At 36.9% G+C, this 27,365-nt stretch overlaps 2 protein-coding genes across 2 annotated transcripts; one reads left to right on the top strand and one right to left on the bottom strand.

The window, feature by feature from the left end:
- Positions 1 to 1,415: 1,415 nt before the first annotated feature.
- Positions 1,416 to 3,156, bottom strand: LOC100374242 (cilia- and flagella-associated protein 90-like). The gene is made up of 4 exons (XM_002739094.4): positions 3,058 to 3,156; positions 2,782 to 2,916; positions 2,265 to 2,375; positions 1,416 to 1,639 (listed from the first exon to the last, which is right to left on the bottom strand). Exons 1-4 carry the CDS (start codon positions 3,154 to 3,156, stop codon positions 1,487 to 1,489), a joined length of 498 nt encoding a protein of 165 aa, XP_002739140.1. The 3' UTR covers positions 1,416 to 1,486.
- A 342-nt stretch (positions 3,157 to 3,498) lies between these two features.
- LOC100374390 (lysine--tRNA ligase-like) lies at positions 3,499 to 26,777 on the top strand. Its single transcript, XM_085501353.1, has 16 exons — positions 3,499 to 3,560; positions 4,284 to 4,452; positions 8,085 to 8,226; positions 8,577 to 8,739; positions 9,358 to 9,451; positions 13,141 to 13,223; positions 14,094 to 14,197; positions 14,515 to 14,640; positions 15,200 to 15,319; positions 16,256 to 16,418; positions 17,081 to 17,257; positions 17,605 to 17,690; positions 18,737 to 18,822; positions 25,237 to 25,363; positions 25,533 to 25,676; positions 26,041 to 26,777. Exons 2-16 carry the CDS (start codon positions 4,316 to 4,318, stop codon positions 26,140 to 26,142), a joined length of 1,854 nt encoding a protein of 617 aa, XP_085357479.1. The 5' UTR covers positions 3,499 to 3,560; positions 4,284 to 4,315; the 3' UTR covers positions 26,143 to 26,777.
- Positions 26,778 to 27,365: the final 588 nt, after the last annotated feature.

Here is a 27,365-nt window from a genome sequence, read left to right as displayed (position 1 = left end):
CGACCTCATGGACTTCGTGGAAGAACGTGGAATTGATTTGTCTGCCGACGGTGTTGTTAGTAGTTGTCTCAAGAATGAATTCGACGAGGATAGTTATTCGATTGCCGAATTAGCTGATGTTTGCGGTAGGTTGCTCTGTCGTAGATTTGGCGGCTGTGGCGAGTGACAAAACATCTAGTTCACGTCATGAAAATTCAAAGACGGTGTTTTGAAAATCACATTTTTAACAACAGTTGATCAAAATGTGATTTGTGTTTTATTTTAAGAGTACGTTAAATATAGAACTTAGTTGACAAAAAAATAGGTGTTTTGCAACGTAAATTTCCTGACATTTTTACCATAGAAACGGCATAAATATAAAATCTTTAAATTGAAAAAAATCTACTGCTACTATAATATCGCCTTTCTATCGCAAATGTTTGTTGATGTGAGTAACTGTTTTTGAAATAATAATTGATTTGTTCTTTCTCTCCCAGAGGCACGTAGACCAAAACCCACCATTATATCGGACATTCCCATATTACCATCAATCGCCCGCGGCATGGTGATGAACGATACTTCCGACCCTTTCTTCGCTCACTCATCTTATGACCGTTTGCCCTCGTCAATGGCTCTCGGCGATCTTGCCGAACCAGACACGGAAGAAGTCAATTTCCGGCAATCCCGCCCATGCATGTTGTTTTAAATGCTAAAATTCGAATCGAAATTAAAAAAAATAATAATAAATGTTGACTAGTTACCAATAATAGTTGTGTCTATGTTTTTATTTTACCCATTAGTAAATCCGTTGTATCCAGTACCTATCCGGATATATCTACAAAACTATTAATACATACATGCATTTGTGTATACCACCAGTATTTTGGATTCATGTATGAAACTTGCCGCGTTACAGATGATTTCACAATAGAATGAAAACAAATCTTGTACCGGAACTCTCCGGGGGTACGTTCTTTAAAATGTCACAACGCAGGATTATAAATTGTCGTGCCTTGTACAATAACAAAAGGCAGAAAGCTGTTAGCAGTACGTATATAGTGTATAATAGTTAGTTTTACATTGATTGCGCGCTGCTGGGGAACGCGGAACGCCGAGTGAAGAGCCGTTGAAAAAAATCGAGAAAACAACAGGAACTCAACTTTGAAGTTATCCTGAACAATCAAATTTATATGCGTTACACACGCGGGGGTAATCTTGCTACACTGTTCAGGAGAGTCTCAACAACCATCCCAAAGTACCGTTTTCTGAGAGTTTTCGGCCTTTGTTTAAATGCCCGGATTCCCCCCGAGAATAGTCGATCTCCAAGCTGTCGATGTCACCACTTTTCAACTTGCCCAGTAAAGATCAGTACAATGCAATATTTTGCCAGACAACTTCACGACGCCTTGTTCGATGGATTATAAATCAGGTCACGCTTTGTTGTTTTAGATTTCAATACTGTACTTTATTATAATTATGGTACAAAAAATATTGTAAGAGTCTCGGTCTATGTGTCAGCTCCGGGAATATTAGTACCACGTGTACGGTAGAACCCCTTCAGTACACGTTCGATCCTCACGTGGGCCCTGCTTGATGTTTCTAAAGAGGGACGGTGGCCATACCATGAAGAAGATAAAGCTGGCACGGCTTTACGAGTTTCCTGTGTGATGAGAAACGGAACAATTATGAGAGATGTCGACATATAATTGGATTTGTTGGCTAAAAATTACGAAATATTCTTTAGAACGCTCAATTAATGACTAGAAAAGAAAAAAAAAACAATGGGAATAATAATTCTACCAATACTGACACTGGGGGCGCACACAATGATACGAAAGACTATTCCATGAAGTGGAAATCGAAAAATATACAATTTATATTGGTGATTGTGAGAATTTAGTGATAATTTAATGGTTGGTTAATAATCTAAATGTTAGTATAACATGTTCCTACTATGAGTAGTGCTTGCTACACGAGAACACTTCTGTTGTGCGCGCTTATAACAATTGATGATTTGTACTAGAACGTTGACAGCCTCATAGACTCGCACAGCCGTGGCAATTTTATAATTTCTATCATTTTTCAAATCTTGAGCTTACGCGAGATCGCGTCAACACGAGAGATTCTACAAAACTCATTCTTAAAAGGAATTATCATGCAAAACAATAAAATTGCCATGACTGGTCCAGTCTAACAGCCTCCGTGCCCGCGGGCCTCCGTGAAAACTTGTGTTGTGCAGTTGTCTGTTGCGCGCGTAATGCAAATGAACTACTGAAAATACGTACTTCTGCGTGTACATTAAGACCAATAGCGTGTTCCCTGTCGTCACGGTGTAGCTTACTGTGTAACTCATTTTTTACATGAAATAACCGATCATACGTCGATATTGGGTTGGACTGCGGAGAGAGAAAAAGAACACAATGACACTACGCTAAAATGCTAATACTACCTTTTGTAAAAAAGCAAAAAACAAAACAAGAATATTTGCAACTTTGTAAAAAATTATTTCAGTAAAATGTGTTCTTCTAGAATACTGTTGTCGCCTATAACATTATGATTTCATTATCTTCTCTATTTCATTAGATATTATAGATCACGATGTAGCTGCTATTTTACGATCTCGGGATCGTGTTTTGCAAATCGCGATCAATATCATAACGCGAGAGTCACTAAAGATGCATATTTTGAAGAGTTGTTGTACATATGCTGACGAATTCATTCATTCTTAGGAAAGTTGTACGTCAAATGTTCTTATAACATATCCGATAATACATAATCACGGTTGATTTACGTGTTGCTTACAGGCTTGTTATTGTTGAAGTAGGTAAAATCGCTTTTTAGTTCCTCTTCAGTTGGTTCCTGGTCTTTAATACCCGGCCACTGTTCCGACCCATCGCCGTTTATTGCTAGATGACCCTGGCGTATCCGGGACTCGCGCTAAAATAGAAAAAAAGAACGAACAGATTAAACCAATTAAACGTTGAAAATATCAAAGAGGAATAACGCAAAAAAAAAAAAAAATGTTCGCTATGTTTAGTACATGTATTGCAATATTAAATATCACAGACGGAGACTTACCCCGACTATTTCACGCCACAATAGGTGTATTTCTTCTGGCGATGGATTCTTTAAACCATAATTTGACATATTGCTCCCTGCTCCAGGATAGTCACCCATTTTTACTCACCGGGTTAGTTAAACAGAGTGAGTGAAAATGAGCAAAATGTATGGATAACGGAGAAGACGGGCCGCCGGAAAAGTTGATTGTGAAAACTGTTGGGTATGACAGCGCCACCGTGGTGTTCCAAACTTCTAAGTCACATTCGTGTGTTCTACAAGCTTTTTTAAACTCAAAACTATTCAAATTTTATTGTTAAATCCAAAAAGAAATATAGATATTGTAAAACAGGAATCGTAACACTTCATCAAAATGAGGTCCGACAATTAAAAAAAACCAAAACACACGACAAATTTGCACTTTGCTAAAACATGGCTAAAAGAACCTGGGATATCAAATTACCCAGAGTACTTTGCGATAACACATGTTCCAAAATGGCGGACGAAGAGAAACTCAGTAAGAAGTAAGTCAATTCTTTACTGTTTTCGTAGCGTTACTGTGCGATCGGAATATTGTATCTGATGGGTTGAGGTCTAGTTATGTAACCAGTGCTCGGTGGACGCTCGCCATAACTGCCTTTTAATGAGAATGCACACCCCGGTTAAAACCGTACACATCGCGACGGATCCAGCTGTCAGTGTCGTGGTGCAATGTATAGTTCCTGGTCTGTTACAACACAATTTCATCATCAAAAGAAAGACCTTTGGTTTTTATAGTGATTTGGTTCAATCAACATTAATTATCAGCCAGTGACTCCTATTTTTATGCAATTAAAATCTTTTAACTAACCACTGAACCACTGAATTTCAGGGTTTATCCACTTCTTCTGATACGATGCTGTCACACCATTTTAATTTTTGGTTAATTCACTGTCCTTCAACACAGTTAAGGGACGGTGGTTAATTAAAGAGCTAAATTGTCAACCACACCTAATACTTGAATTCTTAAAATATCAGATAATCGTGACATGTTTAAATTGCTCAATAATTAGTCATATGAAAGTAATTATTCATAAAGATTGATTAATTAATTGATTGATTAATTTGAGGTAATGAAAGTCAAAATAAAAACATAGTTGGTTTTCATAGTGATTTCAGCAACATTTAATATGATAGTATTAAGATAAAAACTTTTTATGCAAAATCTTGTAATAAACCACATGTCTTGTATGTGATTCTTTCGACAGACTTTTATAAAAAACAGTTTCCAACTTATGCCATGCTTGCTGCATCGTCCACTTGTAGGACGGTAATTAATACTACGAGAAGTTCTCGTGTATTTGGTGCAATATTGGCCCAATGCAGAGCCAGTTTCCAGTGTTCAGTTTTCCATCTATCAGATAACAAGTGTCAAAGGTCAGTGATTATTTAGAATCTCTGTACCTGTAAAATTTAAAAACTAAACTAATTATTTCTCTTAATAATTTGACAAAGCCCGAGAAACTGTACCAGATGTTGGCGTTTATATTGTGTGGATATTAGAACTCCATCCATAACATGTTGCAGAATCAATCAAAAAGTCTGACAGAAGTAGGTCAATTTTGGTCAGAACCCCACAGTCTTCCAAACAAATGAAGCTGAAAGTTTAAATATTTGGCAAACTTGAGGCTCATTATAATATTCACTGCTAGAAAATGTTTGTGATTTGATGGATTAATAATGTTTGACAATATTTTGTCTGCATGACCTTGGACAAATTTGTGCCATGGACTCATTAATTACGATAGTTGATGGGAAAAAGTGGAGACATCAGGCACTGTGTTAAGCCAATACATTATTACCGTAAAAACTCAATCAATTTGGCCATGTAAAAATAAATATTTTTGGGGGTGGGCCAATTGATTGAATAAATATAGAAAATATGTTTCCGAAGTGGTCGATTTGTTTGAATAATTTTTCAACGTTTTAAAACTGGGTTCGAAGTATGTATCACCGGTAACTGAATAAATATATCGTTTTCCCGAGATTAGAGTAAAGGTGTAGTACTAGTCTGAGACTTGACCCAATTTTAAAACAAACTACGAGCGCGTTCAAGAAATCTGACGCAACCAGGCCACCTGCTGTTTTGTTGCCGTGGAGACGACAGTTTTATGTCACGCTCCCCGTAAATGTAAACAAACATGGTAACGTGAAAAACTGAATAAATATATCTTTTGCGGGATTGGAGTAAAGGTGTAAAGGTGTTGTCCGGTACATAGAAGCAGGTACAGCTGGGACCTCGGCAGTTGCCTTAGTAAAAAATGAATCGATTCGAGACATGGCTAGCGAGCGACAAAATAAGTACTAATAGCTTGTGGGAAAACTAAAAGTGAGTGTCTTTCCCCAGAGAAATCGCCACTTTTATAGCATGATACTCTGACCAGCCACAACATTATCGCATATTCTTTTGAAATTACCGTAAAGGATGTACATCAGTCAGTACTCAGTCTGACGTACAATGTCGAAATGATAGGCCCAGGATTCACACCTCACGTCGTCTCGTCTGCCACTTTACCGTAACCACGCACCGCTACTGAAACCGCTTCTATGAGAGCGCAGTCTTCACTTCACGGTCATGTTTTTTTACCCACAGTTAAAACAAAACAAAAAATCCACCCGACTTTTAAACGAACAACGTTGCAAGAGGAAGTTTAGAACATAACTGGGACGACTTGTGTCGAAACAATCCAGCCGGTGATTTTATTTGGGTCAACCAAAAAAAAAAAAGATATTTTGACGTGCTGCGTGACTGTGTAAACAAAACCATGTCCAATAAAAATGACGCTTTCACGTTACACATTGGCGACTTTGTATCGACTTACTGGTATTGCCGAAGACGATACAATTTGCAAGTCGGCATTAATTGATTTTTTACCCCGTTAACATTAATAATCTACTTGACTTTTAAACAAACAACTCTGCAGGACAATGTTTCGAACATTACTGAAACGACTGTGCTGAAACAATCCAGCAGATAATTTTATTTGGGTCAACCGAAAAAAAGAAGATATTTTGACGTGCTGCGTGACTGTGTAAACAAAACTACGTCCAATAATAATGACGCTTTCACGTAACACATTTGCGACTTTGTATGACTTGCTTGAAATTCCAAAGACGAGAGTCAAGTGTCGGCCTGAATTTTGTTGTCCCTAAACCATGGAGCTTCGTTTCGTCAGTGATTGCTAGCAATGACTTAAAGTATTTGTTCGTTGTCGATATTTTTGGCGTCGTGATGAAAATTTTCTTAGCGATTATTTACAACTGATGTACTGGGTAATTTGTAATGACAATCAACAGAGTATATTTTACAATGGACGTACTAGAGATTTCACACGTCTTTTGTACAACCACGGTTGACACCATGACTGCACATCTGGCGGATATCCCGATTGCTTATACCATGGATGTAAATGCTTATACATGTACATTGTATTTACGTGATAGATGTGTGAAAATATACCTTTGTTGAGAGAGTGACGTAAAAATCGGGCGGTGTCATCACCGGGCGAACTAATTGAATACAAACAATAGACTGACTGGACAGATGGCCGAACTAAACGGATACATTTTAAAATTAACCATGACGCAAAAAATAGGTGGCCGAACTATTTGAGTGGCCGAATTGATTGAGCTTTTACGGTAGCTTCTTTTGTGCATTAAGGACATTATCCAGAGGGGTGTTCATATTTTGTAAAATGAATTTTAACTTGGGCGAGTGACTATTTTGTTTCATGTACAGTTAGCTTCTCTGAAAAACCATATGCTGGCTCACTAAATATTATTTTCTTAGGTTGTCTACTTTGGCTCGCATCTTGCATAAAATCAACTACAGTGTATCAATCTTATATGGCGCTGTCAGGAGTGCGTTATTGTTATTTAGGAAATAAAGGACTGTCCAATATTGTGTGTTATTAATCACCACTACTAGAATTGGAGGTTTTTATGATGTCATTGCGTATGTTTTTTCGTTACTGAATTTAATCATCTGATAACGTATAGCAATGCACAACACAGTGTCCAAATAGAAATTAAGAAATAATTATCATCGGACTATAAAAAAAAGGTTGTCCGGGGGAAAATAACAATCATGCGGTGATTATTCACTACCACTTGATAAACATAGCTGTTCAACGTTTAACGTTTATTAAATAATGCTTTCGCATTCATGCAATTGCATTAAAGATTGATTGAGTTCCATGAAACATCCTCTGAAACAACAAACAAACAGACATTACCCACAATGCATTATGCAGCACTCCTCATCAGATCAGTATGTGAATTTACAACAAGCGACTGACATGTTCGATAGGTTTTTCTTCTTTAAATCAATACACTACATATCTGAATGCAAGTGGACACCATATTTAATGCAATACTGGTAAACAGTTAATAGTTTTTTCCCATCAGTACATAAAACAAGATATTGATTTGAAGTCACGCATGATTGGGATTTAAAATAACAATAGATAGATTTAAATAATGGTGTCAAAGGTCATGAGTATAGAAACCACATTTATTGTGCTGTGTTCAGCTAGGTTTCTGAGTGATTAAATTATGAAAAGTTATAATAAAATATCAATTAATGTGAAAAAATTAATGGTTCTTGTTGAATTTTTATTTATTATACGACAAATGCCATTTTTGTTTTATCTAATAGAGCAAAATATAGATTTATCACTATTTGAGTATTGTATTAACCTTTTCAGCACCAGTTCCCTCTTTTCATCACAAATTCACAAAATAGTCCCATTTATAGTCTGCACTTTCCTTCAGAAGATTGGGACAAAAATGGACAAATTTTTTGAGTAAAAACTGAATATTGACTCAAATTGTCTCTGTTGGCTCCAAAATTAGGGTTCGTTTCCAGAAATATTGTAGTTGATATAAAAAAAAAGAAAGAAAAAATTTGGGCGAGAAAGTCTTATGGTGAAAAAGTTAATATTCTTTTTAAATTCATTTCATGTTTTACTGAAGTTCTAAAATAATTTATTTGAATCATTTGTTTTTAGTGAGCGTAAGCGACGAGAGAAGGCTGCAAAAAAAGCCAAAGAGAAGGAGGAAAAGGCAAAGTTGCAGGCTGATAAAGAAACACAACCACAGCAGGAAGTGAAAAAAAAAATAAGTGAAGAAGATGAAACGTTGGATCCAAGGGTAAGTTGAAGTTATTTTGCAAACTACTGATTTTGATTTAAAACACAGTGTACATACTTGAATTGTTTAGGTATCTGCATTTCCGATATGATTGCAAATTATAATTTAAACTTTATATTAGTATTCGTTTGCATGCATATTAAAGACCAAGCAAAGTATAAATTTGTTAATCGCCACATTCTGTCAAAAAAAGAGTGCACTACTCTCAAATTAAAATTCATTTTTTTGGTCAAAATCTGTTGAGTGACAGACCTATTTTTTGAATGTCTGGTGTTTAGTTCAAAATCGATCATTTCGCAAAAGTACAAACGGCGACTATTTCAATTTCAATGACATATTTGTTATTCCAGCAATATTTTAAGATTCGATCTCAGACCATCGCACAATGGAAAGAAAATGGAGAGAATCCTTATCCACATAAATTCCACGTTTCTATATCACTAGCTGCGTTTCTAGACAAGTATAACCATCTAAAAGCTGAGGAAAAGCTTCAAGATGAGGTCACAGTGGCAGGTAAGAACAATTGTATAGAAAAGCTTGTTTGACCCTTGTGTGTATGTTTAGGCATGCATAAGAAGTTTATTTATTTCTCTACAAAACCGAGTATTGTAATATGATTAATACAGTTCTGAAAACTAGCGATGACTAATAGCAGAAATTCGGTACAGACATTATACATGTTAGGATACATGTCCATGACAATTAGTTTCACAATTAGATCAAAGATGGTTGACTGCCTGCAAACTTGCTTTTTGACCATTTCTTTATATCTCTGTTATAAAAACCTGGACAAATGAAATTCAGTTTGGATACAAAACGTGCAATTTGTTCAATTTCTGACCATATAATGATTTTAATACATTTCTGTTTCTGTTGCTACTAGACCACCCAATTATTCGCTCTAAATTATTAACTATGCTTTTGGTGCATATTTATTTTTGGCATGAATAACATTTCCCCTAATTCCAACGGGGACTATGTCATTAACAATGACTTGTTTTTTAATGCCTCTCTTTAGCAGTCACCATGGTGACTCACTTAATTTTTGGAATTCCATTTTGTCTCAAGATTCCTATAAAAATCAGTCCTGTTGAGGGCGCACTACTAGTAACACTGTTTTTGTTTACACAGGAAGAGTTCATGCAAAAAGGTTATCCGGAGCTAAACTTATTTTCTACGATCTCAGGGCAGAAGGTGTCAAGTTACAGATTATGGCTAATGCCAGGTAAAAAATATAGTATGAAATCAAAAAGTATGGTCTTTCATATCAAAATGTTAATTAATGATGTCATGTGATCCCCAAACGACGCATTAAACACCTAAATCAACTGTAGTCACCATTCACAATTTTTCTCAACAAATTTCAATGATTTTGATTAAGACCTTGACAATGAGAAATTATGTCCATTTAGTCCAAAATGAACCCCCAAAAAAAAAAATAATAGAAAAATGCATAAAAATGTGCAAAATATAGCATCTTAATTTGAGCGGGAAAAAATATGGTGTTCAACGGGTGGTAGTTGTACATTGTGATGGATAGATTGTGTTGAATGACTACCATGTGACATACGATGTGTGCGACATATACATTGTTTGTTTACACAAATTCAAAAGTTTACTGTACGACAATGACAGTACCGTAAAAACTCTAAAATTTTGACCGCTCTAGAAATTCGTTCCCCTCGATTTTTTTGGAGAGTTTCCGTAATTTTTTTCGACCTCCGAGATTTCGACCCTGCTCGGGGATTCCGTTTTTTGCGACTCTGAAAATTCGACCAAACTTTCATATCCCAGAGCTCTTGGTAATTCGCACCAACCCTGTCAGATTACGGGTTTCTGTACTCCTGTACTCGTCGAGTGTGAGCGAGGTCGAGGTCAGGTTTGCTTCCGCGTAATTTGCATGAACTAAAAATAACATTTAAGTCACATGTATTTATTGTTATCTCTATGAAATTTATATAAAAAAACATCAGAGTTTGTATTTGCTTTTGAAAAAAGGTCGATTCGAATAAACCATCACAGTCTGTATTAGCTTTTAAAAAGGTCGATCCAGAATAAAACCGGACGCAACGTTTTTGCCGGTCGTTGAGAAAAACAATTTGCATATAAAACAAAGGACAGCCCCCATTGCGTGAATCCTATTCTGTGATTGCTTAGACGCTTGACTTGTGTCACCGTGGGGCCCCAGTGAGGTGTTTACAATAAACGTGTCTGTGTGACAAGTAGGCCTACAACAAAATAAAATAAATCAAAATTTACAGACGTGGGCGACCGAAGAGTACAGTATGATTATTACTAGAACGAGTACAGAAATTTCTCAAATGTAAGCAGAATGTCTTCGCAGGGAGCTGTAATGAGCGGGGTGTCTGTTTCCCGGAGTACGTTTTTACATCGGCCATGGAGGTAAAAAGAGATTTACCTCCATGCATCCGCCAAGCTCCCATGCATTTTAAACACATAAATTGAGTAGGTAAATAAGACGGAAACTAAGCTCGCAAGCTCCCAACTTTAACACTTATTTAACTTCCTGGTTTGCGTATTTTGAAGCGACGTAGGCCTATTCGCACTTTATTTTCCCCCATGTAGACACCGCCAAAATCGCAATTTCACCGCAGTGATTTTCCAAAAGACAGCGTCCGGTAATACCAGTCTCACACATTTGGGACGGAGTGGTACACATCCGCCCGGACATCCGCTAATCCGCATATCCAATGCACTAGATGGCAGTGAGAAGAGCCTCGCACACAACAAACAGGCTGTTTGTGGAGGGGCTGTGGTTCGAGGGGTTCACCGACATCCAGTAATGACTTTCGCAATATATTTTGCTGCACAAATCAAACCGCCCTTTTCTGGGCCACCACATCCTCCAAAAAGAGATACCATTACAATCAAAGTTTATTGTTTTGAATAAAATAAAGTAAAGTAAAATAAAAAAAATTTCAATGATTTACATCATGATGAATTCATACCAACAATAAAAGTTTTATTTACCGGGGTATTTATTTATTAACACAATAACTGCAGATACTGTAATGACAGTGGCACTCTATCAATAACTGCAGATACTGTAATGACAGTGGCACTCTATCAATAACTGCAGATACTGTAATGACAGTGGCACTCTATCAATAACTGCAGATACTGTAATGACAGTGGCACTCTATCAATAACTGCAGATACTGTAATGACAGTGGCACTCTATCAATAACTGCAGATACTGTAATGACAGTGGCACTCTATCAATAACTGCAGATACTGTAATGACAGTGGCACTCTATCAATAACTGCAGATACTGTAATGACAGTGGCACTCTATCAATAACTGCAGATACTGTAATGACAGTGGCACTCTATCAATAACTGCAGATACTGTAATGACAGTGGCACTCTATCAATAACTGCAGATACTGTAATGACAGTGGCACTCTATCAATAACTGCAGATACTGTAATGACAGTGGCACTCTATCAATAACTGCAGATACTGTAATGACAGTGGCACTCTATCAATAACTGCAGATACTGTAATGACAGTGGCACTCTATCAATAACTGCAGATACTGTAATGACAGTGGCACTCTATCAATAACTGCAGATACTGTAATGACAGTGGCACTCTATCAATAACTGCAGATACTGTAATGACAGTGGCACTCTATCAATAACTGCAGATACTGTAATGACAGTGGCACTCTATCAATAACTGCAGATACTGTAATGACAGTGGCACTCTATCAATAACTGCAGATACTGTAATGACAGTGGCACTCTATCAATAACTGCAGATACTGTAATGACAGTGGCACTCTATCAATAACTGCAGATACTGTAATGACAGTGGCACTCTATCAATAACTGCAGATACTGTAATGACAGTGGCACTCTATCAATAACTGCAGATACTGTAATGACAGTGGCACTCTATCAATAACTGCAGATACTGTAATGACAGTGGCACTCTATCAATAACTGCAGATACTGTAATGACAGTGGCACTCTATCAATAACTGCAGATACTGTAATGACAGTGGCACTCTATCAATAACTGCAGATACTGTAATGACAGTGGCACTCTATCAATAACTGCAGATACTGTAATGACAGTGGCACTCTATCAATAACTGCAGATACTGTAATGACAGTGGCACTCTATCAATAACTGCAGATACTGTAATGACAGTGGCACTCTATCAATAACTGCAGATACTGTAATGACAGTGGCACTCTATCAATAACTGCAGGTACTGTAATGACAGTGGCACTCTATCAATAACTGTAAGACTACTGTAAAAAAGGACATTTACAAATTTCATTGATCACCCAAAATGTAATCTTTTCTAAGGTCTATAACTTATTAGTAAATTTTATCTATACGCCATTACATGCTTTTTTTGTTTTCACTATTGTGTAAATTAGGTCATCAGATCGTGAACCCTAGCTGAACACTTACCATGCGTTATTTCAAACAAATTTGTCCGCATTATCTTACGCGCTTGTTTTTATTTCACTTTTGTGTCAATTAGGTCATGTAGGTGGTGACCCCTAGCTGAGCATGTACCGCGCATTATTGCAAACAAATTTGTCCGTACTGTCTTTGTTTATTCCACTTTTTAAGAAACCCCAAAAGCTTCCCATGTTATTCCAAAACGACCAACATTTCTTCAAAATTTCATCCACTTCAGAATTTTTGCCGGTTTCACGAGTCTAAAAATTTGACTTTCCAAAAAAAAAACTATTCAAAACTGGTCGAAATATTAGAGTTTTTACGGTGTGTCATGAAATGTATGAATATTTTGATTATTGTTAGTTATGATTTAAAATTTTTGATAAACCATCATTGGAGCACAATTCGCAACTAGCGCTAACAACTATTCTCACATTAAAAACAAAGCATTTAATTAAATTTTTATTTCAGATTTTTTGCCTCAGAAGATGAATTCTTTGAAATAAATGAGAGAATCAGAAGAGGTGATATTATTGGTGTAAAAGGAAATCCTGGTATGTAAATTAGTTGGCTTCAATATTAAATTTGTACATATGTGTAGGAAATGTATGCTTTTGTTTTGTTATAGTTGGGTCCTTGTTTCTAACAATGTTAGACAATATTGATTATTACATGTCATACATTATAATTTTTTCCCTTCAACTTCATATGAACAAAACGAGCATTGCAGCTGCATATCTACTCTGCGTTTATTGGCTTCTAACTCAGACCATCAATCACAATAAATGCAGTGTTCTTACTTTATTCATGTCGGATTGGAAGTGATTTTACTGCTGAGTGTATAAATTAGCATAAATCTTGGGTTTGGGCACTCACTGAGCACAAACCAGGGATGTTCATATCAAAGTGAAAAGGGTGTCCTATATTTCAGACATGAATTGTCAGTTTAGTGTCTTTGTAATGATTTGAGGTTGTGACATAAGTTTAGTTATTTGCATAATGATATTGATACATTGTATGAAACATCTCGTGAAGACTTGACCCCAATTCCAGGCCTAACAGTTGAATAATAAACATGTCAGTTACAAGTGCTCTTTTCCACTGCGTGATTCTTCTCCCGGATTTGATGACAAATCCTCACTTGGCTCACTCTACTCTGAGAAATCGGTTCTCAGTTTACACATGCTTGCAGTGGTGTATCAATATCATTATGCAAATGACTAAACATTATAGCCTCAAATCTTCAAGTCTTTCACTAATCGTAACGCTCGGTGTCTGAATTCAGCATTCACGTCTTCATCTCTTCTAAAAATATTTATCACAAGATCCTGAAAACCTAATTACCAAATAAACTATTTATTTTATATGTTCCATCAAAATATCAGGAACAATACAAATTTAAACTGATATTTTATGAATCATAGGTAAAACAAAGAAGGGAGAGCTAAGTATCATGCCAACGCATATGCAGATTTTATCACCGTGTCTACACATGTTGCCACATCTTCACTTTGGTCTTAAAGATAAGGTATGTTATAATAACACTCTTTTTTTTTTTTAAATCACTACAATTTTGATATTTTGCTCAGTGAAATGACTCGCATGTGTCAGAAATGGAGATACTCGAACTTGTTTCCATGGAAACGATTATTTTCCTACAGATGTAAGCCCTTCTTTGACGGCCATTTTGAATTGAAAATACAATGTATACACAATTGAAGTTTATAATTCAAAAACTAGTCAAAGAAAACAAATGTACAAAAATTCTTGTGTCAAAATAGTGTTAGCCATGGCCATCTGTAAAATACAGATATTCTCACTGCAGTCAATCTGTTTTTATCATAGGAAACAAGGTTCAGACAGAGATACCTGGATTTAATTATAAATGACACTGTCCGACAGAAGTTTGTTACAAGAGCTAGAATTGTTAACTACGTTCGCAAATATTTAGATGAACTTGGATTTCTTGAGGTGAGAATTTATGAACACTGTAATATACACTCAGTACACCTCAATATTTACCAAAACACAATATACACCCTGAAAACAGTAATACACATATAGCTCTCCAGAACACAATATACACCCTGAAAACAGTAATATACACCTAGGGCTTACCAAAACACAATATACACCCTAAAAACAGTAATATACGCCTAGGGCTTACCAAAACACAACATACACCCTGAAAACAGTAATATACACCTAGGGCTTACCAAAACACAACATACACCCTGAAAACAGTAATATACACCTAGGGCTTACCAAAACACAACATACACCCTGAAAACAGTAATATACACCTATGGCTTACCAAAACACAACTAACAGTGTATACCTAGAACATCTTAAAACATACAAGAGGATAATGTTTATTCTGAACATTGTAATAGACACATAGAACACCTCAATACTCAACAGAACACACTAATCAACACTACAATACTGCAATATTCATTCTGAACATTACAATACTAACAAAAACACAAAATTTCATCTGAATAAGCGTGATAATTTGCATATTTCTTAGGTTGAAACACCAATGATGAACATGATTGCTGGCGGTGCTACAGCCAAACCGTTCGTAACGCATCATAACGATTTAGATATGGATTTATTTATGAGAGTGGCGCCTGAACTATATCATAAGGTGAGGTTATCTCATGGTTGAGTCGTCGCTTGTGTCTTTCGTCAAATACATTTTAAACAAGGAAGACGATCATTCATGCAGTATTACGATAGTTCTCGGTGATTGACTACATGCTTATAAGCTGTGTAATATTATGTATTTGTTCGTATATGTTTATTTTGCCATATTGACCACGCCACCACAATTGTTGCATGACCGCATGTTTAATTAATACGTGTCCCATGCTTCATTGTATGTAATATGTGTGTAAATACATTGTTTGCTTGAAATTTGAACATGTGCTGTACGGCTGATCTGAAACGTTTTGAATTTGTACATTGCGCTCACAGGAGCAACAAACACTTATTTCCTTGTGTGTCTGTCTGTGTAAGCCAAATCTCAAAAACTTTTAAGTAAACTTTGATCATGACTAGTTTTGGGTGCAGTTTTGTCCATATGAAGTAGCTAATTTGCATATTAATTTCTCATTTAAGCTTGTGTTAGTCAATTCTCAAACTTTTGAACAGATTTTAATCAAATTTAGTGCATAGGTACTTCGGAGGTAATGTGCAGACATGGTTAGAGCCATGTTCATGCATATTAAATAGCTGATTTGCATATTGTCTCGTTTCAGTCTATGTAACAAAATCACAGAAACTGTTGCTGTTTATTGGTGCTGAACATCTGTTGGCTGATGATCTTAACCTCAAATGCCATTGCTCCTTCACTGACTGTTAGGAATTTTTATTTCCTAGATAATTTTTTTTATAAAACATCAATGATTGCATATATTCTGTTTTCACAAGAAGGCTTTGCAGAGTTTAACTTTTATGTTCCTCGGCGTAGTCAAGAATTTAGTATCTCTTGCTCAGATGCAAGAACGTTTAATAGTTGCTAGTCTTTTTAATACTGTGTGTAAAGATATTGATAGATATTATATTATGCTTTGTGTTTCAGATGTTAGTAGTGGGTGGTATTGATAGGGTCTATGAGATTGGAAGACAGTTTCGTAATGAAAGTATAGATCTAACGCATAACCCTGAGTTTACAACTTGTGAATTCTATATGGCCTATGCTGATTATAATGATCTTATGGAAATGACGGAGTCATTGATTGCAGGTATGTACATAGAAGTTCGTTGTATGTTACCCATTTTGTAAAAGCTGCTACATTTTATAAAAAAACGAAAACTAATTGATATGTACTCAATATGGCCGAATTGTGTGGTTGTTTTAATGTTAAGAATTCACCAAGTGTTTCTGCAATTCTTGATCATGCATATACAGGTTTCGTTCAAAGTTGTTATGTACATTGAACTTTATGGGACCTGCACGTCACTTTGTGTGTCCGACTGGTGGCCAGTTTGTTTTAGTGAATGCAGTTTTGCCGCCATATCTCCGACATTCTCTGACTATTCATGTTCTTAAACTTGAGAACTCACTGAGATTATGTAATGCAATTACTTGTTCTCAATAAAATGGCACTAATAGTGAAATTTCCCCATTCTTATTATGTACAATGTTTTGAATTAGCCAAATGCATGTTGGGTAATCTAATGGCACGCCATCTTGAAATTGATTTTTCTGCAAAGTTTCAGTTAATTCCCCCTCTTGTTTAGAAATATTGTATCGTATTTGCACTTTTTACATTGTATGTGTTACATAGATGATCTGTACATCAAGGTACTATAAATGGTTTGTATTTGATGTATGTAAAAACTCACTAGTGCTCATATGTGCCCATATTGAAGATTTGAAGATCTAAAAAAAAAATTATTTCAGGAATGGTTAAATCAGTACATGGGAGCTACAAAATAGTGTATCACCCTGAAGGACAGGACGGGGAAGAGGCCTGGGAAGTTGATTTCACGCCGCCATTTCGTCGTATTCGTATGATTCCAGATCTTGAAAAAGAGCTTGGTGTGAAATTACCAGCAGCTGATAGTTTTGATTCACCAGGTAAACATTTAATTCACACATAATAGTTTACAGTTTTCAGTCCCCAGCACACGAAGTTGGAAATGAAGACAAACTAAGTTCAAGTTTAGACAAACTAAATATAAGCTTTGACAATAGTAATCGATTCCTCCTTGAAACAGTTTCCTGCAAATTTTTGATACTTCTCTATGCTCTGCCTTATCCCTAACGGTACATGTGTTAACGCATAAAAATAAGGTTGAACAAATTAAACAAGGACTGACTTATTAGTTGTGAAGAGTATCTCATTGACAAGGGACTAAGTTCTTCTCCAACCACAGAGAATCATAAATCACTTCCTCTCAAATATTTACTCACTTTCATTACAGAGACCAATAAATTCCTTGATGATCTTTGTGTAAAGCTAGGTGTTGAGTGTACGCCGCCAAGATCAACAGCCAGACTGCTTGATAAGGTTGGTCTATATTATTCTTCATGGTCTGGATACAGCCTGAGGGCATGCAGCAGGAGTGCCCAAGCTTGCGAGGATGCGTAAGCCCTATGATAGACTGTCGACAGTCCTCGGGCCTAATGTAATTGTGTTTTCTAGACATTCGAACGCCAAAGGCATTTGATGGGAAATGCAAATCATTTCACACGAGGGACATTAGTCCCGAGAGACTGTCCCTTTCTGCAGGTTTCTAGTTGATATGATATGATCGTGCATCGTACAGTCAAAACTAACTTCGCGTAAATCGTGGGCGATCCTAGTAGCCAACCATCCGTGACCCTTTTCACGATTGGCCACAATAAAATGATAGACATCTGTGCGACTATTCATTTGCATATGAAAGTACCCGGATCTGGTAAGAAATCTTACCAGTGAATTGCAGCACCGAACAGGACAGTCAGTCGTGCTTAATGGCACTCCATACTTCCTGTCCCGGCACTCGCAATTTATTCACTCCTATTACTTTTATACACAATATTTATTAATAATAACAGATTAAGATTAGGTACGACTGACTGTTGACAGTCTAGCCCTATGACTGAGGGCATAAAATAAATAATCATATTTATCATATTTCTTATAAGTTTAATTAAATTTTACCACGGCGTGACCGCAAACACACAACGTAATTTAGAATGCCACGTTTTGTTTTGATTGCTGAAAGCATGCTTGTCCGGGCATAATACAAGTAATTATTGTCCTGATTTGAGGGTGCACTTCACATAGCGTTACAACGCCGGGCAATACGAGGTATATGTAGATTAGCCATAAATACTAGAGGGTCACATTCGCTGTGACAAGATAGGTCTATTCAAACATCAATGTATGCCTTTAACAGTATACATGTGTGCCCATCATATTATCTTGTCTCAATTTTCTGATGACCTAATTTTGACACCTAGAAATAATTTGTCAACTATCATTGTATTCTGGAAGTGGAAATGAATCAAAACACCATCCTTGTACTTTAATACCATACAAATAATATATTTTTGATTTATTTATCTCAGCTTGTGGGTGACTACTTAGAACCTACATGTGTGAACCCGACTTTTATACTAGACCATCCTCAGGCAATGAGTCCACTTGCAAAATGGTAAGTAGACTGATAATTCCAAGCTGGGTATGACTGTGTGGTAAGACTGATAATTCCATGCTGGGTATGACTGTGTGATAAGACTGATAATTCTATGCTGGGTATGACTGTGTGGTAAGACTGATAATTCTATGCTGGGTATGACTGTGTGGTAAGACTGATAATTCTATGCTGGGTATGACTGTGTGGTAAGACTGATAATTCTATGCTGGGTATGACTGTGTGGTAAGACTGATAATTCTATGCTGGGTATGACTGTGTGATAAGACTGATAATTCTATGCTGGGTATGACTGTGTGATAAGACTGATAATTCCATGCTGGGTATGACTGTGTGGTAAGACTGATAATTCTATGCTGGGTATGACTGTGTGATAAGACTGATAATTCTATGCTTGGTATGACTGTGTGATAAGACTGATAATTCTATGCTGGGTATGACTGTGTGATAAGACTGATAATTCTATGCTGGGTATGACTGTGATAAGACTGATAATTCTATGCTGGGTATGACTGTGTGGTAAGACTGATAATTACATGCTGGGTATGACTGTGTGGTAAGACTGATAATTCTATGCTGGGTATGACTGTGTGGTAAGACTGATAATTACATGCTGGGTATGACTGTGTGATAAGACTGATAATTCTATGCTGGGCATGACTGTGTGGTAAGACTGATAATTACATGCTGGGTATGACTGTGTGATAAGACTGATAATTCTATGCTGGGTATGACTGTGTGGTAAGACTGATAATTACATGCTGGGTATGACTGTGTGGTAAGACTGATAATTCTATGCTGGGTATGACTGTGTGGTAAGACTGATAATTCTATGCTGGGTATGACTGTGTGGTAAGACTGATAATTCTATGCTGGGTATGACTGTGTGGTAAGACTGATAATTCTATGCTGGGTATGACTGTGTGGTAAGACTGATAATTCTATGCTGGGCATGACTGTGTGGTAAGACTGATAATTCCATGCTTGGTATGACTGTGTGGTAAGACTGATAATTCTATGCTGGGTATGACTGTGTGATAAGACTGATAATTCTATGCTGGGTATGACTGTGTGATAAGACTGATAATTCTATGCTTGGTATGACTGTGTGATAAGACTGATAATTCTATGCTGGGTATGACTGTGTGATAAGACTGATAATTCTATGCTGGGTATGACTGTGATAAGACTGATAATTACATGCTGGGTATGACTGTGTGGTAAGACTGATAATTCTATGCTGGGTATGACTGTGTGGTAAGACTGATAATTCTATGCTGGGTATGACTGTGTGGTAAGACTGATAATTCCAAGCTGGGTATGACTGTGTGGTAAGACTGATAATTCTATGCTGGGTATGACTGTGTGGTAAGACTGATAATTCTATGCTGGGTATGACTGTGGTAAGACTGATAATTCTATTATATATAATATCGAAGGACAAAGGTCACAGTGTTGTAGACTGGTAATTCTGTGATAATTCTATGGTATGTGTGACTGGTAATTCTGTGGTGTGTGTGACTGGTAATTCTGTGGTAAGTATAACTGGTAAGTGTGACTGGTAATTCTGTGGTAAGTATAACTGGTAATTCTGTGCTAAGTGTGACTGGTAATTCTGTGGTAAGTATAACTGATAATTCTGTGGTATGTGTGACTGGTAATTCTGTGCTAAGTGTGACTGGTAATTCTGTGGTAAGTGTGACTGGTAATTCTGTGGTAAGTGTGACTGGTAATTCTGTGGTAAGTGTGACTGGTAATTCTGTGGTAAGTGTGACTGGTAATTCTGTGGTAAGTGTGACTGGTAATTCTGTGGTAAGTATAACTGATAATTCTGTAGTAAGTGTGACTGGAAATTCAGTGCTAAGTGTGACTGGTAATTCTGTGGTAAGTGTGACTGGTAATTCTGTGGTAAGTGTGACTGGAAATTCAGTGCTAAGTGTGACTGGAAATTCAGTGCTAAGTGTGACTGGAAATTCTGTGGTAAGTGTGACTGGTAATTCTGTGGTAAGTGTGACTGGTAATTCTGTGGTAAGTATAACTGATAATTCTGTGGTATGTGTGACTGGTAATTCTGTGGTATGTGTGACTGGTAATTCTGTGCTAAGTGTGACTGGTAATTCTGTGCTAAGTGTGACTGGTAATTCTGTGGTAAGTATAACATAATTCTGTGGTATGTGTGACTGGTAATTCTGTGCTAAGTGTGACTGGTAATTCTGTGCTAAGTGTGACTGGTAATTCTGTGCTAAGTGTGACTGGTAATTCTGTGGTAAGTGTGACTGGTAATTCTGTGGTAAGTGTGACTGGTGATTCTGTGGTAAGTGTGACTGGTAATTCTGTGCTAAGTGTGACTGGTAATTATGTGCTAAGTGTGACTGGTAATTCTGTGGTGTGTGTGACTGGTAATTCTGTGGTAAGTATAACTGATAATTCTGTGGTAAGTGTGACTGATAATTCTGTGGTAAGTATAACTGATAATTCTGTGCTAAGTGTGACTGGTAATTCTGTGCTAAGTGTGACTGGTAATTCTGTGGTAAGTATAACTGATAATTCTGTGGTAAGTGTGACTGGTAATTCTGTGCTAAGTGTGACTGGTAATTCTGTGGTAAGTGTGACTGGTAATTCTGTGCTAAGTGTGACTGGAAATTCTGTGCTAAGTGTGACTGGTAATTCTGTGGTAAGTATAACTGATAATTCTGTGGTAAGTGTGACTGGAAATTCTGTGGTAAGTGTGACTGGAAATTCTGTGCTAAGTGTGACTGGTAATTCTGTGGTAAGTATAACTGATAATTCTGTGCTAAGTGTGACTGGTAATTCTGTGCTAAGTGTGACTGGTAATTCTGTGGTAAGTATAACTGATAATTCTGTGGTAAGTGTGACTGGAAATTCTGTGGTAAGTGTGACTGGTAATTCTGTGGTAAGTGTGACTGGAAATTCAGTGCTAAGTGTAACTGATAATTCTGTGCTAAGTGTGACTGGTAATTCTGTGCTCAGTGTGACTGGTAATTCTGTGCTAAGTGTGACTAGTAATTCTGTGGTAAGTGTAACTGATAATTCTGTGGTAAGTGTGACTGGTAATTCTGTGTTAAGTGTGACTGGTAATTCTGTGCTAAGTGTGACTGGTAATTCTGTGGTATGTGTGACTGGTAATTCTGTGCTAAGTGTGACTGGTAATTCTGTGGTAAGTGTGACTGGTAATTCTGTGGTATGTGTGACTGATAATTCTGTGCTAAGTGTGACTGGTAATTCTGTGTTAAGTGTGACTGGTAATTCTGTGCTAAGTGTGACTGGTAATTCTGTGGTATGTGTGACTGGTAATTCTGTGCTAAGTGTGACTGGTAATTCTGTGGTAAGTATAACTGATAATTCTGTGGTAAGTGTGACTGGTAATTCTGTGCTAAGTGTGACTGGTAATTCTGTGGTAAGTGTGACTGGTAATTCTGTGCTAAGTGTGACTGGAAATTCTGTGCTAAGTGTGACTGGTAATTCTGTGGTAAGTATAACTGATAATTCTGTGGTAAGTGTGACTGGAAATTCTGTGGTAAGTGTGACTGGAAATTCTGTGCTAAGTGTGACTGGTAATTCTGTGGTAAGTATAACTGATAATTCTGTGCTAAGTGTGACTGGTAATTCTGTGCTAAGTGTGACTGGTAATTCTGTGGTAAGTATAACTGATAATTCTGTGGTAAGTGTGACTGGAAATTCTGTGGTAAGTGTGACTGGTAATTGTGTGGTAAGTGTGACTGGAAATTCAGTGCTAAGTGTAACTGATAATTCTGTGCTAAGTGTGACTGGTAATTCTGTGCTCAGTGTGACTGGTAATTCTGTGCTAAGTGTGACTAGTAATTCTGTGGTAAGTGTAACTGATAATTCTGTGGTAAGTGTGACTGGTAATTCTGTGTTAAGTGTGACTGGTAATTCTGTGCTAAGTGTGACTGGTAATTCTGTGGTATGTGTGACTGGTAATTCTGTGCTAAGTGTGACTGGTAATTCTGTGGTAAGTGTGACTGGTAATTCTGTGGTATGTGTGACTGATAATTCTGTGCTAAGTGTGACTGGTAATTCTGTGTTAAGTGTGACTGGTAATTCTGTGCTAAGTGTGACTGGTAATTCTGTGGTATGTGTGACTGGTAATTCTGTGCTAAGTGTGACTGGTAATTCTGTGGTAAGTATAACTGATAATTCTGTGGTAAGTGTGACTGGTAATTCTGTGCTAAGTGTGACTGGTAATTCTGTGGTAAGTGTGACTGGTAATTCTGTGCTAAGTGTGACTGGAAATTCTGTGCTAAGTGTGACTGGTAATTCTGTGGTAAGTATAACTGATAATTCTGTGGTAAGTGTGACTGGAAATTCTGTGGTAAGTGTGACTGGAAATTCTGTGCTAAGTGTGACTGGTAATTCTGTGGTAAGTATAACTGATAATTCTGTGCTAAGTGTGACTGGTAATTCTGTGCTAAGTGTGACTGGTAATTCTGTGGTAAGTATAACTGATAATTCTGTGGTAAGTGTGACTGGAAATTCTGTGGTAAGTGTGACTGGTAATTCTGTGGTAAGTGTGACTGGAAATTCAGTGCTAAGTGTAACTGATAATTCTGTGCTAAGTGTGACTGGTAATTCTGTGCTCAGTGTGACTGGTAATTCTGTGCTAAGTGTGACTAGTAATTCTGTGGTAAGTGTAACTGATAATTCTGTGGTAAGTGTGACTGGTAATTCTGTGCTAAGTGTGACTGGTAATTCTGTGCTAAGTGTTAATTCTGTGGTATGTGTGACTGGTAATTCTGTGCTAAGTGTGACTGGTAATTCTGTGGTAAGTGTGACTGGTAATTCTGTGGTATGTGTGACTGATAATTCTGTGCTAAGTGTGACTGGTAATTCTGTGGTATGTGTGACTGATAATTCTGTGCTAAGTGTGACTGGTAATTCTGTGCTAAGTGTGACTGGTAATTCTGTGCTAAGTGTGACTGGTAATTCTGTGGTATGTGTGACTGATAATTCTGTGGTATGTGTGACTGGTAATTCTGTGGTAAGTGTGACTGGTAATTCTGTGCTAAGTGTGACTGGTAATTCTGTGGTAAGTATAACATAATTCTGTGGTATGTGTGACTGGTAATTCTGTGCTAAGTGTGACTGGTAATTCTGTGCTAAGTGTGACTGGTAATTCTGTGGTGTGTGTGACTGGTAATTCTGTGCTAAGTGTGACTGGTAATTCTGTGGTGTGTGTGACTGGTAATTCTGTGGTAAGTATAACTGATAATTCTGTGGTAAGTGTGACTGATAATTCTGTGGTAAGTATAACTGATAATTCTGTGCTAAGTGTGACTGGTAATTCTGTGCTAAGTGTGACTGGTAATTCTGTGGTAAGTATAACTGATAATTCTGTGCTAAGTGTGACTGGTAATTCTGTGCTAAGTGTGACTGGTAATTCTGTGCTAAGTGTGACTGGTAATTCTGTGCTAAGTATAACTGATAATTCTGTGGTAAGTGTGACTGGAAATTCTGTGGTAAGTGTGACTGGTAATTCTGTGGTAAGTGTGACTGGAAATTCAGTGCTAAGTGTGACTGGTAATTCTGTGGTAAGTGTGACTGATAATTCTGTGCTAAGTGTGACTGGTAATTCTGTGCTAAGTGTGACTGGTAATTCTGTGGTAAGTATAACTGATAATTCTGTGGTAAGTGTGACTGGAAATTCTGTGGTAAGTGTGACTGGTAATTCTGTGGTATGTGTGACTGATAATTCTGTGGTATGTGTGACTGGTAATTCTGTGCTAAGTGTGACTGGTAATTCTGTGCTAAGTGTGACTGGTAATTCTGTGGTAAGTGTGACTGGTAATTCTGTGGTAAGTGTGACTGGTAATTCTGTGGTAAGTGTGACTGGTAATTCTGTGGTAAGTATAACTGATAATTCTGTGGTATGTGTGACTGGTAATTCTGTGCTAAGTGTGACTGGTAATTCTGTGCTAAGTGTGACTGGTAATTCTGTGGTAAGTGTAACTGATAATTCTGTGGTAAGTGTAACTGATAATTCTGTGGTAAGTGTGACTGGTAATTCTGTGGTAAGTGTGACTGGTAATTCTGTGGTAAGTGTGACTGATAATTCTGTGGTAAGTGTGACTGATAATTCTGTGGAGTGTGTGACTAGTAATTCTGTGGTAAGTGTAACTGATAATTTTGTGGTAAGTGTGACTGGTAATTTTGTGGTAAGTGTAACTGATAATTCTGTGGTAAGTGTGACTGGTAATTCTGTGCAAAGTGTGACTGATAATTCTGTGGTAAGTGTAACTGATAATTCTGTGGTAAGTGTGACTAGTAATTCTGTGGTAAGTAAGTGTTGTATGGTTTTTCTGTCGCTATCTTGATTCTCTCCGGCCTATAACAGGGGCTATGGCCTGTTTTAATGACGTTTACTGTACTCAATAGGCATAGAACAATAAAAGGACTGACAGAACGATTTGAATTATTCGTATGTAAGAAAGAAGTCGTGAATGCCTACACCGAACTGAATGATCCGGCCGTACAAAGAAAAATGTTTGAACTGCAGGCAGACGTGAGTAATATAGAAATTATTCAGTTTTACAGAGGTGTTTATCAGGTTCCTTATATAGTGAAATCTATTTAGACTTAACACCTAGGATAATGCTGACCTCAACACATCTGATAATGTTGTCATATTTTACAGAATTCATAATTCTATTAATATAATTTACTAATTTTAGGCCAAGGCTGCGGGTGATGATGAAGCACAAGGCGTGGATGATGGTTTTTGTACCGCACTGGAGTATGGTCTTCCACCAACTGGCGGATGGGGTATGGGTATTGACAGACTCACAATGTTTCTCACAGACTCCAATAATATCAAGGTACGGCGATCGCTCTCATAACTCAAACATGCTTGCAGTATATTTGATGAACATGCACAAATTAGGGAATATGTTTATTGAATTGTCATTGCTATTCTGAAAAATTGCATGTCTTTGCGAATCAACGTATTTCAGACTGTTAATTCAAATAATAGTTCTACACATAATAATCCCAAGAATAGCTGGTTTAAAATCATAAAAATTGTTTGTCTGCTTGGTTTGCAGAAAAACAGGTTTAAATTAGAACAGTGTTTTCTCAACTCTAACTTGTGGCTAATGTTCTCCTGTATTTAACTTTGAGGGCAGTCACACATTGTTCCAGCAGCGTAATTTGACGTTGTCTCAATCTTTGCTCTTTGTACAGGAAGTGCTGTTTTTCCCAGCCATGAGACCAGAACAGCCAGAAACAACTCAGACAGAGACTGACGCCAATAACCTGGAAGGAAAGATTGAAAATAAAAAATAGATTACCTTACTCTACACAAATCAGAAATGACATTTTAAGCTGGAGTGGAGTGAGCTGTGAGGATCATACATGTTTCCTGGCATCCATTTAACATATCTGAAATATGATGTAATAATTTCATCAGTTGTAATTTCTTGACTTTCATGAATCTATGGTGTGTTCTTACAGTTTCTCAATTACAACACTCGTACCATTGCTACGAAAGCTGTTAAAACTGTTATCCATATAGAGGATTTTTTGTACCTAAATCACTGAATGTATAAAAAAAGCCCCATGTTTTACTTATTTTAATAATTATCAATTGTTTATGAAGAGGATTGCGATGTTTTCCAATTATTCAACCAGTCTGCAGTGGTAACACTGGTGGAATTCGGTGGAGGGTGCGTTTCACAATGGGGAATCCCATTTCACATTGTAACTGCATTTGAGCTGATAAAATCAGCTTATATATATTATATGTACATTACCTGCTGATGCCAATTGTTCCCATTCATCTTGACTATCCTTGGAGACACATGTTAAATTTAGTGGTCCTAAGGAATCAAAGCAATTTTTACTCGGGTCCTAGGGAGCCACAGAGACTTTCATAAAATGTTCGTAAGAATGCCCTTGTCAAATTACATTAATAGTGAAAATTATATCATTCACAAGAATTGTAAATTGATAGGTTTTAATGCAAATGCTACCACAATAGTTGTACTTCCATGCAATCAAACAAAGAGTCTGTTGTCAATTCATAAAGCAGTGTTTCCATATTCCCTCCAACGTATGCTAGAAGTAACCACACATAAGATATGTCTGTTTTAAAACCAAGACCAAAGTGATGATAAACAATCATGTGATTGAATATAAATAAATTTATGAATACCGCCACCACACGTTTCTCGTTGTATTCTTTCACTACAGCACAGAAAATGAATGAACAAGCAGCCTGTTGACTGAGATGTGGTAGCTCCGCTGTTAGCAATGCACATTTCAATTAAAGAGCTGAAGATATCATTAGAAAATGAACAATATGTATAGTACCAAAGCAATTGGACTTGCAGTTTCAACAAGAATTCGAAAATATAACTTTTTACCAAAAATAATCATTAAAATTAGATAATTGAAGATATCGCAAAATGAACACATCTGAGAAAGGCCCACATGTACTTACCTATATATGTGATATCAGAGCAATCGGACTTGCGGTTTTTAACAAGAAGTCGAAAATGTGACTTTTA

This window comes from Saccoglossus kowalevskii, chromosome 7 (assembly GCF_978046115.1).
Source record: "Saccoglossus kowalevskii chromosome 7, keSacKowa6.1, whole genome shotgun sequence".
Taxonomy (NCBI): Eukaryota; Metazoa; Hemichordata; class Enteropneusta; family Harrimaniidae; genus Saccoglossus; species Saccoglossus kowalevskii.
The sequence above is the reverse complement of the archived record's forward strand: the minus strand, read 5'-3'. Positions and strand labels throughout refer to the sequence as shown.

Bases quoted from the DNA above. Each gene is read 5' to 3' on its own strand.
- LOC100374390 (XM_085501353.1), top strand. From the start codon at position 4,316: ATGCTTGCTGCATCGTCCACTTGTAGGACGGTAATTAATACTACGAGA. The intron at 14,641-15,199 runs GTGAGAATTTAT...CATATTTCTTAG, and splicing joins ATGAACTTGGATTTCTTGAG to GTTGAAACACCAATGATGAA. The intron at 17,258-17,604 runs GTAAACATTTAA...CTTTCATTACAG, and splicing joins TGATAGTTTTGATTCACCAG to AGACCAATAAATTCCTTGAT.
- LOC100374242 (XM_002739094.4), bottom strand. From the start codon at position 3,156: ATGGGTGACTATCCTGGAGCAGGGAGCAATATGTCAAATTATGGTTTA. The intron at 2,376-2,781 runs GTAAGCAACACG...CTCTCTCCGCAG, and splicing joins ACTTCAACAATAACAAGCCT to TCCAACCCAATATCGACGTA. The intron at 1,640-2,264 runs GTACGTATTTTC...CTCATCACACAG, and splicing joins GTCTTAATGTACACGCAGAA to GAAACTCGTAAAGCCGTGCC.